Source organism: Mobula hypostoma, chromosome 8, assembly GCF_963921235.1.
Source record: "Mobula hypostoma chromosome 8, sMobHyp1.1, whole genome shotgun sequence".
Classification (NCBI taxonomy): Eukaryota; Metazoa; Chordata; class Chondrichthyes; order Myliobatiformes; family Myliobatidae; genus Mobula; species Mobula hypostoma.
The window spans coordinates 103,149,342-103,167,653 of record NC_086104.1 but is presented as its reverse complement, the minus strand read 5'-3'; the positions used below and the strand labels follow the sequence as shown (position 1 = coordinate 103,167,653).

Sequence of the window (18,312 nt, the reverse complement as noted above, 5' to 3'; positions counted from 1 at the left end):
AGAGTCACAGATCGAGTGGACAAAGGTGTACAAGATGATGAGAGTCACAGATCGAGTGGACACAGGTGTACAAGATGAGAGTCACAGATCGAGTGGACAAAGGCGTACAAGATGATGAGAGTCACAGATCCAGTGGATAGAGGTGTACAAGATGAGAGTCACAGATGGAGTGGACAGAGGTATATAAGATGATGAGAGTCACAGATCAAGTGCACAAAGGTGTGCAACATGATGAGAGTCACAGATCGAGTGGACAAAGGTGTACAAGATGATGAGAGTCACAGATCAAGTGGACACAGGTGTACAAGATGATGAGAGTCACAGTTCGAGTCGATAGAGGTGTAGAACATGAGAGTCAGAGATAGAGTGGACAAAGGTATACAAGATGAGAGTCACAGATCAAGTGGACAGAGGTGTACAAGATGAGAGTCACAGACCAAGTGGACAGAGGTGTACAAGATGATGAGAGTCACAGATCGAGTGGACAAAGGTGTACAAGATGAGAGTCACAGATCGAGTGGACAGAGGTGTACAAGATGAGAGTCACAGATCGAATGGACAGAGGGGTAAAAGATGATAAGAGTAACAGATCAAGTGGACAGAAGTATACAAGATGAGAGTCACAGATCGACTGGACAGAGGTATACAAGATGAGAGTCACAGATCGAGTGGACAGAGGTGTACAAGATGAGAGTCACAGATCGAGTGGACAGAGGTGTAGAAGATGATGAGAGTCACAGATCGAGTGGACGGAGGTGCAGAAGATTATGAGAGTCACAGATCGAGTGGACGGAGGTGCACAAGATAATGAGAGTCACAGATTGAGTGGACAAAGGTGTAAAAGATGAGAGTCACAGATCGAGTGGACAGAGGTGTACAAGATGAGAGTCACAGAGCGAGTGGACAGAGGTGTACAAGTTGAGAGTCACAGATCGAGTGGACAGAGGTGTACAACATGAGAGTCACAGATCGAGTGGACAGATGTGTACAAGATGATGAGAGTCACAGATCGAATGGACAGAGATGTACAAGATAATGATCACAGATGGAGTGTACAGAGGTGTCCAAGATGATAGGAGGCACAGATTGAGTGGTTGGCCAGACCTTTTCCCCCAGGGGGATTTTTTATTTTTATGTATATTTTATTTTTGTGATACAGTGCAAAGTTGGCTCTTTGCGCCATTCCGCCCCAGCAACCCCTGACAAACCTGATTAATCCTAACCTTGTCATGGGACAATCTGCAATTACCGATTCACCTTCCGGGGCTCATGTGAACTGTCAGAGGAAACCGGAGCAGCCGGGGAAAACCCATGCACTACACAGGAGAATATACACAGACTTCTTACAGAACAGTGCCAGAACTGAACTCTGAACTCCAGAATGCCCCAAGATGTAATAGCATCATGCTAACGGCTACGGTACCATAGCACCCACCACTGCTAACACCAGGAGGCAAAATTTTAGGATGATTAGGGGAAGGTATATGGGGGAATGTCAGAAATAAGTTCTTTTCATGGAAGGGGTGTGTGGAACACCCAGCCACACATGGTGGTCGAGGGAGATCCATGAGGGGCATTTAAGAATCTCTTAGATAGGCACACGGATGATAGGAAAATGGAGGGCAGTGTAGGAGGGAAGGGTTAGATTAATATTAGAGTAGGTGAAAGGTCGACACAACGTTGTGGGCCATAGGGCCTGTCCTGTGCTCTGGTGTTCTATATTCTATGATCACATTGTTAAAGACCCTGGTTTCATTCAGAGGCTCACAAACCGAGTCCTGGAGCCTCTCATCTAATGTGTCCTCCTTTACCGATACGCAGAAGGTGACTGCCGACCAAACTGACAGGTGCAAGTGCTAGTTGCGTCACTGTCTGGTTTAGGAATGGGGGATAGTGGGGAGGTGGGAGATGAGCACTCCACATGATGCAAGTAAACTACTGAAAGTTGTGAGGTCAGTCAGCTCCTTTGTGGGCACTCGAGCTCCCCCTCAGCATCCAGGACATCTTCAGGGAGTGGTGTCTCAAAAAGGCAGCACCCATCCTTAAGGAGCTCCCTCACCCAGGATGTGCCCTCTTCTGATTGTTACCATCAGGGAGGAAACACACTCAAACAATTCAGGAATAACTTCTTCCCCTCTGCCATCCAATTTCTGAATGGACATTGAACCCATGGACACTACCTCACGACTTATTTCTTCTCTGTTTACACTAATTATTTAATTAAACTTTTTGAAGATATACACACTTTCAGTAATTTACAGTCTTTTTTTTATTTTGCACTGCTACTACATAACAACAAATTTCACAACATATGCCGGTGATATTAAATCTGATTCTGAAATGGTGACCTACATTTCCTGGAATTTCAAGCATTCGGTAGGAAAGGAAAAAGTCACATATTCTTTTTGCTGCTTTTATAGACGATCATCAATTTAAAATATAATAACTCATACGTGAAGCTGAAATCAAGTGAGGCTTGGGATGAGTTCGGAGTGGGCCGATTGTACAAGTGTCCTGAATGAGGTAATTTTGGGTAGTGCCTGAACTATGTCATTGTAGGTACAATTTAGCTTTAAACTAGCAATCTCACTCAAAGTTCAAAGTACATTCATTATAAAAGTAGGAAACGTGGGCAGCACAGTAGTATAGTGGTTAGCACAGCACTTGACAGTACCAGCGACCCAGTTCAATTGTCGCCACTGCCTGTAAGGAATTTGTATGTTCTCCCGTGTCCATGAGGGCTTCTTCTGGGTGTTCCAGTTCCCTCCCACAGTCCAGAGACAAACTGGTTGGTAGGTTAACTGGTCATCGTAAATTGTCCTGTGATTTGGCCAGAGTTACTTCGGGCGTTGTTGAGCGGTGCAGCTCGAAGGGCCTGAAGGGCCAATTCCGTGCTGTATCCCAATAAGTAAATAAATAAAAGTATACTTTGGATTCGTCTTCTTGCAGGCAGCCACAAAACAAAGAAACACAATTGAATCCATGAAAAACCACGCACAACAAAGACCATCAAGCATGCAATGTGTGAAAAGAAGAACAAATTGTGCAAACAATAAAAAGTTAGGAGAACATGAACCACAGAGTCCCTGACTGTGAACCCACAGCCACAAATCCCGCTCGGCACTGCAGCTGGTCCAGGAGCCCGATGGCTGCAGGTCACAGCCATAAAGCCTGTTTAGCACCTGCACACCACACCTGATTGTCGTAGGGAGACAGGTCAGACACAGGCAGATGGGGTAGACTCACTTGGAGGATCCTTGCTGACCCGGAGTAGTGAGCTGAACACTAGTTCATCTGGTTCATCCTCCATCCTCAACCTCAGCGACTTAACTTTTTAAAATCAGGCTTGGCGCTTCAGTCAGCTGAACATCAGTTCACCTTTGCTCACAGGCCCGGACCCTGATCTTTCAACCCGGCCCAGAGTTTCAAAGCAGCCTGAAGTCCGCCCCAGCAATGGCACCTTTGAGAGTCCAGTTTGCCAAATCCTTCAGGATGCCGCAAAAAACGCCAGACCGTTTGGATGGTTCTAAAGCACAACTCCCAAAGGGGAATTACAGGCTGCAGATTGCAGTGATCATGAGAGTATATTTAGTAGAAGAACAATAATAGTTTTGTTAGCTGCCCGCAAAAAAATAGCCACGGCTCATCAGTGCCATCTTCTGTTGGCCATATTCTATGACCCTGCAGTGATATCGCCCATCAGTTGAAAAGAACTGATCGAAAGTGCACAAAATTTGGAAATCTGAGATTAAAATGTGAGATTAGGCAATTTCTTTGTACTCTGGTTCACAACTACATATCTGAAAATTGGTTTGTAAAGAATATTTTTCTGCACTGCTGTGCAATGAGCTATGTGATTCCAGAACCCAAGCAATGTGGGCGACTTTAAAAGGTACTTGTTTCAGAATCAGAATCAAGTTTAATATTACCGACACTTTTCAGGAAATGGTTAGAGGTGGACAATAAACACTGGCCTTGGCAGTGAAAACTACCTTTCAAAAAAAAAACTCTCTTCACCACAAAAATGAAAGGCTATCTTATTCCATTCTTTCCCAGCTTTGAACCACCATTGTCAATAGCTGCATTGGAGAACCTGAAGCTTCATCTGCAAGTTAATGTTTAAGTAGCAGGCAGTAACCAAAACTGTTGTGAGTCATATCATTCCTCTTTAGAGGGTGCTTGGAACTGCAAGCCTTCTTTCACAGGGAAGTTTGATCTCAGGATTGCTACTGTGCCACATGCTAGTGAGGCCAGAAATAGGAAGGTCATTTGGTTTAACACGTGGCTAAGGAGTTAGAACACAGAAGAATACAGCACAGGAACAGGCCATTCGGCCCACAGTGTTGTGCCAAACCTGCTAAAAAGCAAATGAAAAACACCGAAACGCTAACTACTCCTAACTTGGTTGAAGGAAATTCTTCAGGGTTTCGAGCCAAGGGCAGGGAATGGAGTTAATGTCCCGATGAAGGGTCTCAACCCGAATCGTCAACTACCTGACCTGCATTTTGTGCATATTGCTCAAGGTTTTCAGCACCTGCAGAATCTTTTGTATTTATGGGATTAATATACAGCTTTTCCAAAGAACCATCATAGGCACGAGTAACCGAAACCTCTCTCTATACAGCACAATTTTCAAGTATTCTGAAGAATGGTCTTTGAGCTGGAACCTTAGCTCTGTCTCTACAGATACTGCCTAATTGGCTGATTGCTGCCATCATTTTCTATTTTCTTTTATTTCAGCATGGTAACAGGCCCTTTGGACCCAACAAGACCATGCCGCCCAATTACTCCCATGTGACCAATTCACCTACTTTGTCGTACTTATTTGGAAACTGGAGGAAACCCACATGGTCACAGGGATAACATACAAACTCCTTACAGACAGTGGCAGAATTGAACTGGGCTGCCGGCATTACACTAACCCCAATGCTACACGCTGTTCCAGATACTTTATTTCGTATCTGCAGCATTTGAGAACATGAGGACCAGGAGCAGGGGTCATCCATCCGACCTGACAAGCCTCCTCTGCCATTCAGTAAGAGCATAAGGAATAGGAGCAGGAGTCGGTAATCCAGCCCGTCGAGCCTGTTCTGCCATTTATTAAGATCATGGTTGCTCTGGCCATGGACTAGGCTCCACCAAACTTTCTCTCCATAACCCTCAATTCCCTGCAATGCAAAAATCTATCTAACTGTCTCTTAAATATATTTAATGAAGTAGCTCGTACTGCTTCCCTGGGCAGAGAATTCCACAGATTCACTACACCCTGGGGAGAAGCAATGTCTCCTGATCTCTGTCCTAAGTCTATTCCCCCAAACCTTAAGGCTACGACCCTGAGCTCTGGGATCACCTACCAGTGGAACTACAACTTCCCAGCCTCTATCTTGTCTATTCCTTTCACATTTTCATATGTTTCTGCAAGATACCCTTTTGCTTTTGAAATGTCTCAGCAGGTAAGTAAAGCATTATACATTAATAACAGATAAGCTTGAGTTAAATTGTCACTCTGCTCCCAGTACTGACCGAATATTCCTTGTATCGGTCGGTGATCTGCTGTCGCTCTCTTTCCTGCAGAACCACTGCATATTCAGCATACTTGGTTGGATATTCCTTGATCATCAGATCAATAACTTCATCGCTTCTCAAAGCAGTTAAGCCTAGAAAAGAGGATTTTACCATGTCAAAAACCTGCAAAAATTAACAGTATGTTGCTATAGTTGTTATTCCATTTATGCATGTGGGTCTTCTCCCACTTATAGAGATTTTCACCAGTTCTCAGCAAAACCAGCTCCGCACATCTTCAAGAACATCTACATTAATCCTGAGAGCTCAGAAATCATTAGCAGCATGTCCAGACGAACATATTAAGCAACGCTATTTTACACTGTCCATCTCTTCTAGTGTAGATAGGTATTCACCACAAATACATTAGAGAGGTCCAGAGGAAGTTTACAGCAATGATTCTGGGAAGGCAAGGGTTAATATGTCAGCAGCATTTGATAGCTCTGGGCCTGTACTCGCTGGGGTTTAGAAGAATGAAGGGGGATCGCATTGAAACCTATTAAATGTTGAAAAGCCTAGATAGAGTGGACATGGAGAGGATGCTTCCGATAGTGGGAGATACCAGGGGCTGCAGCTCAGAATAGAAGGACGTTCCTTTAGAACAGAGATGTGAAGGGATTTCTTTAACCAGAGGGTGGTGAGTATGTGGAATTCATTGCCACACACGGCTGTGGAGGCCAAGTCATTGTGTATATTTAAAGTGGAGGTTGATAAGATTTTTGATTAGTCAGAGCGTCAAAGGTTACGAGGAAAAGGCATGAGAATGAGTTAAAAGGGATAATAAATCAGCCAGGATTGAACGGCGGAGCAGACTCCATGGTCCAAATGACCCAATTCTGTTCCTATGATCTGACTATTACTTGATGGTTAAGATACTAAGCCTGTTTACTAAGCTGCACAACTATCAGTAAATAAAGGCCTGGCTGCAGCCAGTAGTTCCGCAGTGTTAATTAGATTAGGTTTGTTGTTCTTATACACCATGATGCAACCAAACTCCTTGCTTGCATGAACCTCACAGAGTAATCAGTATAGGCCATGATAATAAATGTAACAATAAATACAACAATAATTGCAAAAACAACAGAATTTTGCAAAGGTTGTAGTGCAACCTGAGGTAGTGCAATAAGAACTGCATTACACAACCAAGAACATTCCTGACTTCCACATCCACAAGACTTAGAGAAACAGTTGAAAAGATATTTGATCGTGATCAACTTTATCCACCATATACATTTACACATGTTAGGAATTTGCTGTGGTGAGCTGGTCAGGGCACAACATGCAACAAAAACAACATTCAATAATTCTAAAGGATAAATAAAATTATAAGACCGTTAACATGGAGGAGCAGAATTGGGCCATTTGGCCCATCAAGTCTGCTCCGCTATTTCATCATGGCTGATCCATTTTCCCCTCTCAGCCCCATCTCCTGCCTTCTCCCCGTATCTCTTTATGCCCTGACCAATCAAGAATCTATCAACGTCTGCCTTAAATATACCCAATGACTTGGCCTCCAAAACCGCCCGTGGCAAAGAATTCCACAGATTCACTACTCTCTGGCTAAAGAAATTCCTCCTCATCTCTGTTCTAAATGGTCATCCCTCTATTCTGAGGCTGTGCCCTCTGGTATCAGACTCCCTCCCCCACCATAGGAAACATAGAGGAAAATTATAGAAAAATATATTACAAGTTTATGGAATAAATGTACATAAACACCAGCAGGTAGTTACTATGTGAACAGCATTATAAAAAGTGATTTATCAAGGAGATTACCAAAGGACAGGGCCATGGGATGTGTTGCCCACAGCTTGATCACTGCGGCAAAAAAATCATGGCAATGAGGACTGGAGAACAATTTTACCTGCAGGGCCACTGAATATTAATGAGACCGTCATAGAGAGAGGGTCTAATCTTATCGTGACCTAAAAAATTGCTGAAAAAATCTACTATCTCAAAGTTCAAAATACTTTTGTTATCAAAGTATGTATGCATTATACAACCTTGAGGTTCGTCTCCCAACAGGCAGCCACAAAAAATCCAAAAGAACCCATTAAAAAAGACCAATAAAAACCCTAATGAAAAGAAAAACAAATCGTGCAAACAATAAAAGTAAGCAAATAGAATCTAGATTGAAAGTGAGTACTCAGACACGGAGCTCAGAGCAGGCCACTGCCGCAGCCTCAGACTCAGTTCAGAACATAGACAGCAAAGGCAGACATCCCACCTCTCCCGGAAGTTCTGGGAGTCTCCCGCATATTAATAGTGGCACCCTGATACCCGCAAATTACATATAATATCCCGGAAATCCATTTTTTTGAGAGCGAGAGAGACAGCATGAGAGCGAGTGAGCGAGAGCGTGCGAGAGAGTGAGAGAGAGAGAGAGCGCGGGCGCACGCCATGGCAGAGTGCTCCAAAAAAAGGAAATATAAAACATACGTCACCCCAGACTACACTAAAGTGTACCCCTGCCTAATAGGGGTCAAAAATAATGACAATGTTGCTCGCTGCACTGTTTGCAACAGTGACTTTTCTATTGCCCATGGTGGGTTAAGACTGTAAAAGACATGTTGAGGTGAGTTTAACAGGTGTCATTCGTTCATTAGCATAGCTAACGTTACTTAAACCAGCTGACTAGCTGCTAAGGAGCTACTCTATTGCAGACATCCCAGCTCTCCCAGAAATTCTGGGAGTCTCCTGCAAATTGATGGTGCTACCTCCCTGAAATGAGTTTTTGCAGGGTGGGATGTCTGCAAAGGTTGCAGGGCTCACAGGCGCGAAGCCCAGAGCAGGACTGTAGCCTCAGCGCAGCGAGCAGAACTGGTCCAACCCTCACCTCTGCCTCAACCCTCCTGACACCCCGCCTTTTCAATCCGTTTGGCCTGGTACTTAAATCGTCCAGATCATTCCTTGTATCAGTACACTCTGGGCCTGGACCCTGTCCATGTTACCCCACATTTCCAAGTCGGCCCCGCGCTTAGTTGGATCAAACCTCGCCCTCAGTTTAGGTGGAAGGCTCTGAATCTGCCTCTCCTCCTTTTCTTCTACTCTCCTCCGCTCCACTTGCTCCAACTTTGTCTCGAACTTGCCTCGACCTTGCTCCAACTTCACCTTACACCCACATCCTTGCCTTCGCTTGCTTCTTCCTTGTCCGTGGTGATCATTCACCATCATTTTTCATCGATAAAGTGATATTAATAAAGGATTTAATTGTATATCTTGTTTCAGTAACCGCCAGTAAGTTTTCGCTCGCCCTCAGCAGCGCCATCTTAAACCGGAAGACCTCAAGTAGAAGGAAACTGAATCTAATGCCAAGATATTCTAATTAGCTTACACTTTATAGTTTTATATATAATCCATTCTGATTCTCAGGAGATGCTTATTCAACAGATCTTCCCCATAAAGATTTATGACTATTCACCAATAATTAAATGGACAGCAGCTACAATTCATATATCCTTTGAAATAGGAACTTTTTTGTAGATTGTATATGATTCCTAAATAATTTCCTCATACTGTGAAAGTTGCAGCAAGGAAAGGGTTAAACTAACATCCAGGCCTGGTTGCCCTATTTGTGGGTCAGCCCAGGAAAAGAAGGTCTTTGAAGAGTATAGCTTCCCTTTGCAGAGCAGGAGACTGAAGCCATTTGGCATCCCAAGAAAAGATAACGATGCAAACAAAGGATTCAAGGGTGACACCTACTATTGGTCAGTTACTTTACTAATTGGCCTCCAACATGTAATTCTATTGGTGATCATGCAAATAAGGATTCTGAACGTAATTACCAATTGGTCAGTATTTCTATCCAATTAGTTAATTTTTCTATCAAAATGGCATTCATTTGATCAAATTTCAGAGAAGCTTGACAGGGGCCAGGCTGTCCTTGTGCACAAGTAAATAAAATTTGGTTGAGGAAGGAGTGTGAGTTGTCACAGAGTGCAGTTAGCCGGTGATGATACACGTAACTAGATGTAGAAACAGGCACAATTCTGATTCATTACAACTGATCAGTACTAAGAGTTTGCATGTCCTTTGCTTCATTTCCTTTGGTAGTTGTACTGATTAACAGTCTTAAAAATTCCAAATGATCCAGTAATTGCAACTTTCCAGCAAAAGATGTTCAGGATTTCCACAATCCTTTCCATGACATAATGCTTCCCAAATTCCCTGTTGAAGAGCCCAGTTGTAGCTTTAAGACAGCAGCAACGCCCATAAACATATGATCTTTCAGACTGAGACCTTTAATTAGGCCCAAAACATTGACTATTTATTCCCCTCTATGGATGCTGCCTGACTTGCTAAGTTCCTCCAGCATTTTGTGTGTGTTGCTCAAGCTTTCCAGAATCTGCAGAGTCCACTCTCTTCTCCTATCAGATTCCTTCTTCTTCATCCTTTTACCTTTCCCAGCTATCACCTCCCAGCTTCTCACTTCATCCCACCCCACTCATCCACCTACCTTCCCGCTCACCTCATCTCACCTATCACTTGCCAGCGTACTCCTTCCCCTCTCCACACCTTCCTATTCTGACTTCTTCCCATTTTCTTTCCAGACCTGATGAAGGGTCTCAGCCAGAAATCTCGACTCTCTCCATAGATGCTGTTCCTCTCCATAGTTGCTGCCTAACCTGTATCCTCCAGCAATTTAGAGGTAGACTTAAAGTACATTTTGTGTGTGTTACTCTGGATTTCCAACATCTGCAGAAGCTCTTATGTTTAAAACAACAATTTCTTTCTCAGTTTCTTCACCACAGGACCTGGCTTCTCTGCATCCATCAAATCCTATTACATTTTTGGATCTCTCACTCTCTGAATGAAGGAACGTGAGCGTGACCCAGGTTTATGTAAACTCTCCACAACTTCAGCCTCACAGATCAGATTTGCACCCCAGCACAAGATGAATTTCACATGTGCTCAGGCAACTGACACGTGGCTTCACCACCACTAACATACAGCAAAGTCAGTAGAAAGCAAAACCAGAAGGTGTATAAAGGGTTCAACTGTGTAAATTTCTTGACAGGAAACTCAGTATTAACTGAAATAATATCTAAGGTCCAGGTACTCTTCTGTGAACAAAAGAGGCTGTGTCTACTCCAATCTAATTTACTTCCTACATTTAAGTTTGAACTCAAAAGCCTTCTAATATATGTATTATACTAAGAAGGTACATTCATCATCAAAGACTCACACAATACACGCCACGCCATCTTTCTACAGCTACCATTGGGCAAGATGTACAGAATGGCACCAAACGGTGACTCCTTTGTTTTCATCTTCAGAAACAGCTCTATTTCTATCTCTAATATCTCTATTTTTCCCTTTCAGGGTTTTTTTGAAGACCCTGACCTGGAGTTACATACTGACTACGGTTCTTTGCGGAAATGGGACCTGCTCTCGGGGTTCCATAACTGGCCATTGTTCAGCCGCCAAAGGCTTGGATTAAGAGTCCGGCTTGAATTCAGAAGCCTAGGATCTCGGGGCTCTGGAGACGGGTGGATGGAGGGTCGGTGTTACGACAGGAGACCTGTGTGTCGTCGGGGGAGTCAGGATATCCGCTGTGTGCCTGGAGACCTGGGATCTTTGCAATCTTCAGGCACAGAGCACGAAGAAAAGCGACGTAACGGACTTTTAACAGCATAAACCAGTGAGTTGTTTGTTATGTCTCCCTGCTCAATGGGAAAATGGAGACACCTCTTTCTCTTATTAGGGAGAGAGAGAACCTGCGGTATCTCAAATACCAGGTGAAATGCGAAGTCTTTGGGGTAACTGCAAGACTGTGTCTTTGCTATTGCCTAGCTCATGCTTGAGTGCTCGGTGGCGGGTGCCAATGCTTTTTTTGCCAGTGGGGGGAGGGGGGATTGCTGCTTGCTGCCGCTTACGCATGGGAGGGGTGAACTGGGGGGGACTTCGGGGTAACATTTAACTGTTGTTCATTCTTTGGGGCACTCCTCTGTTTTCATGGATGGTTGCTAAGAAAAAGCATTTCAGGATATATATTGTATACATTTCTCTGACATTAAATTGTACCTTTGAACCTTTGAAATCTGAAGTCCCACACCATCAGGTTCAAGAACTACTTCATTTCCGCCATTCAGTTCTTGACCAATTAGTACAACCCTAATCATGAGACTTTAGCAATCCTATGACTACTTTGATCACCATGCACTAAAACAGATCTGCTGGTTTCTTTGTTCTAATACCAAGGAGCATAGTATCAAGATAATTAGAGGAATGTAAAGGGGGGGATGTCGAAGGTAAGATTTTTTCACACTGGGTACTGGGTGAATGAATGCTCCACCAGGGGTGATCATAGAAGCAGACACATTAGGGACATTTAGGAAACTATTAATTAGGCACAGGAATGATAGAAAGTCTATGTAAGTGGTGTGGAAATGTACTTTACTTGTGGTAGTAAATTGGAATCTGCGTTGTACCAGAGTGCTCTGCTAAAAGCATTCATGCAACATTACCATGCAGTCCAACAAAAGGACCTGCAATTACAGGTCCAATAATTCATTGAAAGTGGCATCACAGGTAAATAGGGTCGTAACGAAAGCTTTTGGCACACTGACCTTCATAAATCAAAGTACTGAGTTCAGGAAATGGGATGTTATATTGAACTTGTATAAGACATTGCTGAGGCCTAATTTGGAATACTGTGTGTAGTTTTGGTCACCTACCTACAAGATGTAAGGTTGAGAGTACCGAGTTACAGGATGTTGCTGGGACTGGAGGACCTGTGTTATGAGGAAAAATTGGAGAGAGCATGACTATATTTCTTAGATCGTAAAAGACTGAGGGGAGATTTGATGGAGATATATAAAATAAGAGGGGTATAGATAAGGTAAATGCAAGTAGGCTTTTTCCACTCAGGTTAGGTGGGACTACAATTAGAGATCATGAGTTAAGGTGAAACATTTAAGGGGAACATGAGGGGAAGCTTCTTCACTCAGAGGGCTGTGAGAATCTGGAACTAGCGTACGTGGTGCATGTGAGCTTGATTTCAATGTTTAAGAGAAGTTTGGATAGGTACATGGATTGTCAGGGTATGGCAGGCTATGGTCCCAGTGCAGGTAAATGGGAGTAGGCAGTTTAAATGATTCGGCATGGACTAGTTGGGCTGAAGGACCTGGTTCTGTGCTGTACTTTCCTATAACTCTATTATGCCAATCGAGCCTGAGTCCTTGACAAACTGCAGAGCACCAGTTACGTTACAGGAAGAATGTCAAGTACACTGATTAAGCAGAAGGACAGAATGAGATAGGTAGATAGATAGGTTACTTTATTGATCTCAAAGGAAATTACAGTGTTACAGTAGCATTATCAGTGCACAGATAAATAAATACACAAATATTAGAAGAGAAGTAAGAAAGAATAAAAAATAAGTTACCTCAAACAGTCTAACAGGAGGGGGTTATCACTTCTCCAGCTATGGATTAACCCATTATAGAGCCTAATGACAGAGGATAAGAATGATCTTACATAGCGCTCTTTGGAGCAGTGGAATTGTCTTAGTCTATTACCAAAAGTACTCCTCCGTTTGGCCAAGATGGCATGCAGAGGGTGAGAAACATCAGAATGCACCTTTGTCTTGAACTGAGGTGTGGGTAGCTGCATAAAGGAGTGACTACGCTGTCTGTTTATTGGAGGCTATCACCAGCATTTGTGTGGTAACAGACTTCCCTGGCCGCAAGTTAAATAAATGTTCTTATGATTAATCCACTCTGAGTTGTTTGTTTGTATTGGGACGTAGGGACAAGGTGCCCAACAGAACATGGAGGTCCCACCGAGATTGGATGCCTAGGTGTAAGTGCGGACCTAGGAGGATTCTGGTAACCGTGGCCTTTCTAGGCAAGTAGCAAATACCGGGTTCTGCCCTGCTCCCATTCTATACACTGCAATCTGTGCCACTGCCTACTGAGTGGATCAGTTGCTCTATCTGTGATCCCGATGCTTTCAGCACGGTGACCAGAATCATATTAAATCTGTATGGTTAGAGTCAGAGACCCCCAAAATCTGCACGGTTAGAGTGTCAGAGACACCCAAAATCTGCATGGTTAGAGATCAGAGACACCCAAAATCTGTATGGTTAGAGAGTGTCAGAGACACTCAAAATCTGAATGTTAAGAGTCAGAGACACCCAAAACCTGTATGGTTAGAGAGTCAGAGACACCCAAAATCTGCATGGTTAGAGAGTGTCAGAGACACCCAAAATCTTAATGTTAAGAGAGTCAGAGACACCCAAAATCTGTATGGTTAAGAGTCAGAATCACCCAAACTCTGAATGTTAAGAGAGTCAGAGACACCCAAAACCTGTATGGTTAAGAGTCAGAATCACCCAAACTCTGAATGTTAAGAGAGTCAGAGACACCCAAAACCTGTATGGTTAGAGAGTCAGAGACACCCAAAATCTGCATGGTTAGAGAGTGTCAGAGACACCCAAACTCTGAATGTTAAGAGAGTCAGAGACACCCAAAACCTGTATGGTTAAGAGTCAGAGACACCCAAAATCTGTATGGTTAAGAATGTCAGAGACACCCAAAATTTGTATAGTTAGAGAATCAGAGACACCCAAAATCTGAATGTTAAGAGTGTCAGAGACACCCAAAATCTGTGTAGTTAGACTGTGAGGACAACTCTGGCATCAAGGACGCACCAAATGTGAACGGTAGGCATGTCAGGAATACATTGATAGAAAGAGTAAGAAAGAGTGAGATTTGTGGAAAGTAAGCTTGTGTTTAATCCCCACAGGATGCTGCAGTGAACAGAAGGAAGAAAAAATACAGCAAATAGGGTGAGAAAGAGAGACTAGGAAGTGGTAGTAATGGGACAAGGAGAGTCCTTCCCTGTCCCAAATTCAGGGACACCAGCATGGTCTATGTTTAATAATTATGGAAAGGGATCAGTGGAAGAATTGCCTACATGGGTTAAATGGACAAAGCAAGCCATTTCTGGTGGATACAGGAGCCACCTATTCTTTGATGAAAGAGGAGGACTGTACTCCAAAGTTTGATAAGGATAATATTTGTATAACTGCAATAGGGAGACAGTCTGTTAATGTTCTGAAATCAGATCTGGTGGTGGTTAGCACTGGAGACCAGAATTTATATTATGCCTTTCTACTGTCCCCGGATGTGCCTGTACTTACGTGGAAGAGGTTCATTGTGTAAAATGCGAGCTACTAATACCTGCACTCCTGAGGGACTTAGTGTGCATAAACCAGAGAGCCATTATGGACTGTACAATTTCAGTAGTAGTAGTCAACCTATTTTGTGTAAGTGGCAGTAACTCACTACCCACTAATCATGGAGCTTGGAACATTTTTACGAGAGTGCCTTGAAAGCCTCTGGAGATTTCTCTAGATTCTGTCTAGACCTACAACTCGGTAAATGGCACTATTATTTTCACAGTATGGCTTATGATGACAGCAGTAAATGACCATTTCATGCATCAGAATTTGGACCCTTATATCGGTAAGGAAATCGTTCTATCCACTTCTGAAATATATGTGGGTGATTGTGGCAGCAGTGTGATATCCCCACGAAGTTTGGTGGATGATACAAGATCAGAACAGGAAACCCCACCAGTTCCAGAGGTAAGGCGGCAAACGTTGCCGGACTAGTACTCAAGGGTCTGGAAAGAATGCCATGACAGAAGGTCCTGGAAACAACTGGATGGAGCCTGTGGCAATTGGAAGGAGGTAAGGGCTTCCTTTTATTGTTCCCTAGTACACTGGGAGCAGAGGCAGCTTTTGAACAGGAAGTTGTAGGAGGGTTGTTGTTCAATGCTGATGTGGAACCTTTACTCTCCAAAGTCCCACCACAACTTTGGGCTGACAAGCCAAATGGAAGGGTTAAGATGGTCACAGATGAACTGCATAAAGTGACCATCAACTCGAATACTCCACTCCCCCACAGGGCACAGTACCCTCTTTCCCTGGAGGCTAAAGAGCGGATTGATAGATCGTATAAATTAAATATGGTGTGCCCCTGGTTTATTGCAAACTTTAAACAATGTTTAGGAACAATGTATGATATGTATTTTCCAAAATCCAGGGAAATTAGTGAAGGTGAAAGAATCTCATACATCACCCTCTAATGCACCATTCATGCATTTACAGATAGATTTTATAGAATTAGATTTGTGTGAAGGATATAAATATGCAATGGTCATTACCGATTTTTTTTTCCACAATGGGTTAAAACATTTCCTTGTAGAAAGAATGATGCAGTTACAGTAGCTAAATGTTTATTGGAAGGAAATCATCCCAAGGTTCGGGGTCCTTTGGAAATTCTCTAGCGACAATGGTATCTACTTTACTGGTAATAAAAGAAGTATGAAGGCCTTACAGACTGACCAACATTTTCACTGTAGCTGCCACCTCAGTCAGCGGGCTTAGTAGAATATATATATATACACACACACACAAACACACACATTTCAATTAATGTATTTGGTGAAATGTAATGTTGTCATGAAATGACAAAAAGGAGGGAATGTGGAAATGTACTTGTAGTAACAAAACGGCATTATTATCTGTAACAAAATAGAACCTCTATTGTACCAGAGTGCTATACTAATAGTGTTCATGCAACATTATGCCAGTGGAACCTGTGTCCTTGACAAACCGCAGACCAGCAGATGCGTTACTGGAAGTATGCCAAGTGTACTGACTAAGAAGGACAGAATGCACACTTTCCTTGCACTAAAGTGTGGGTGCCTGCACTTGTATCTGTTTTTTGGAGGCTATTGCTGCTGTTTGTGCAGTGATGGTCTCCCCTTGCTACAAGTAAAATAGATGTGCTTATGATTGATCCACTCTGAGTTATTTGTTGTTTGTTCTAGGACGTAGTGAAAAGGTGCTCGACAGAAGTAAGGGTCAAATTGATCTTAGAGCAGGTTGAAAGGTCGGCACAACATTATGGCTTGAAGGGCCTGTAGTGTTCTGTTCTAACTGTACTCTTGTAAACATTGTGTATAATTTCTGTCCAATTTATGTTTTTCTTGTGAACGCTGCTTATCTGATGCTATGTACCTGTAATGCTGTTGCAAGCAAGTTTTTCATTGCACCTGTGCAGATGACAATAAACTCAACTTTGATTTTGATACAGGCTTTTGTAAAAATAATATTACAGCTGGTTTTAAATTTGTTGTGCCCGTGACTAAATTGAAGTGAACCAGTAAGCAACAACTGGATTTGCGAGATTTACGTCACATATCCAAACTGCATTTTGTACTCCAGCTCACATATTATTTTTGGGATTCCTCCATTTATAGAAACGATGTTCTACTGTGTTTCCCGCTAATGAAAAGTTTTCTTGGGTTTTCCTTTCACAACTACATCCTGCCACCCAGGCCATGCTCTCTTCTTGCTGTTGCCATCGAGAAGCGGGTACAGAGGACTCAGGACCCACACCACCAGGTTCAGGAACAGTTATTACCCTTCATCATCAGGCTCCTGAACCAGAGAGGATAACTTCACTCACTCCAATACTGAACTATTCCTAAAACTTACAGACTCACTTTCAAGGACTCTACAACTTATGTTCTAAATATTATTTATTTACCCAATTATTATTATTAATACTTGTTTTTGTATTTGCACAGCTTGTCTTCTTTTGCACACTGGTTGGTTGTCAGTAGCTTTGTATGTAGTTTTTCTCTGATTCTACTGCATTTTTTTGTTCTACTGTGAATTCCTGCAAGAAAATGAATGTCAGGGTAGCATATGGTGACATGTACATACTTTGACAATAAATTTACTTTGACTTTGACTGGTCTCTGCATCTGTGTGACAATTTATGTAATATTATGAGGAGACCAAAAGCAGAGATAATTCATGCTGGCAGGTCCAATGCTTATCCTCCCTTTCAATTCAAACTACTCTATCTGAATCCATCTATTCCCTTTTCTCTCACGTATATATCTCGCTTCCTTTTGTAAATAGCCCAGCTAGTTCTGTGTGGCAGAAAATTCCACAATGTCAGCACTCCCTGAGTAAAGTCTTTCCTTACCTCCCTTCTGGATTTATTAGTAACTGCTTTATTTATGACCCACATTTACAGATTATTCCATAAATGGAAATATTCTGTCCATGTTTTCCAATCCACGGCCTGAGAGATGTCAGCTGGAGCCGAAAAATCACTCTCAAGCATTAATTTATTCTTCTTACCAAGTAGACTGGAGAAATGAAGTTAAACTAGAGAAGACTTGACTCAAGCACCATAGAGGAAAAGGCACAGACATCAAAAAGTAAATCACCTTAAAATAAATGTCCTGATAGATGCCTGAAAAGATCCCACAAGTGATTGTACTGATCTTGTTTAAATAAAGCAACTTAAAGCATTTTATTAAACAAAACAATCAAGATTAGATCAGCTTTATTTGTCACAGGTATTTTAAAACATAGAGCGAACCGCAACTTTTGCAGTCCAAGAATGGGCTGGGGCAGACCACAAGAGCTGCCTTGTTTCCAGTGCCAACGTAGCATGCCCACAACTTATCAACCTTGACTTTGGAATGTGGGAAGAAACCAGATTCCTCAGGGGAAACCAACACAGTCATGAGGAGGACATCCAAACTCATTGCAGACCATGGCGGCAATTGAATCAGTTGGCTGGCGCTGTAAAGCATTGCGCTAACAGTTACACTACTGCACTGTCCCAGTAAATCGAACAGCAAGCTCAAATAATGGCCCTGAGAAACGTCCTGACATCAAATTGTGATGAGAAACATGGTACATCATTTTATTAATGA

At 42.7% G+C, this 18,312-nt stretch overlaps 1 protein-coding gene across 2 annotated transcripts in view; it reads right to left on the bottom strand.

Annotated features, from left to right (window-relative positions):
* Positions 1-3,358: 3,358 nt before the first annotated feature.
* Positions 3,359-18,312, bottom strand: part of LOC134350801 (PHD finger protein 10-like) — a 41,530-nt gene continuing 26,576 nt past the window's right edge. For both annotated transcript variants that reach the window (XM_063056501.1, XM_063056502.1), the window contains one exon: positions 3,359-5,657. In XM_063056501.1, coding sequence (XP_062912571.1) covers positions 5,494-5,657 — 164 coding nt within the window. In that variant the 3' untranslated portion in view covers positions 3,359-5,493. The remainder of the gene's footprint in view (positions 5,658-18,312) is intronic.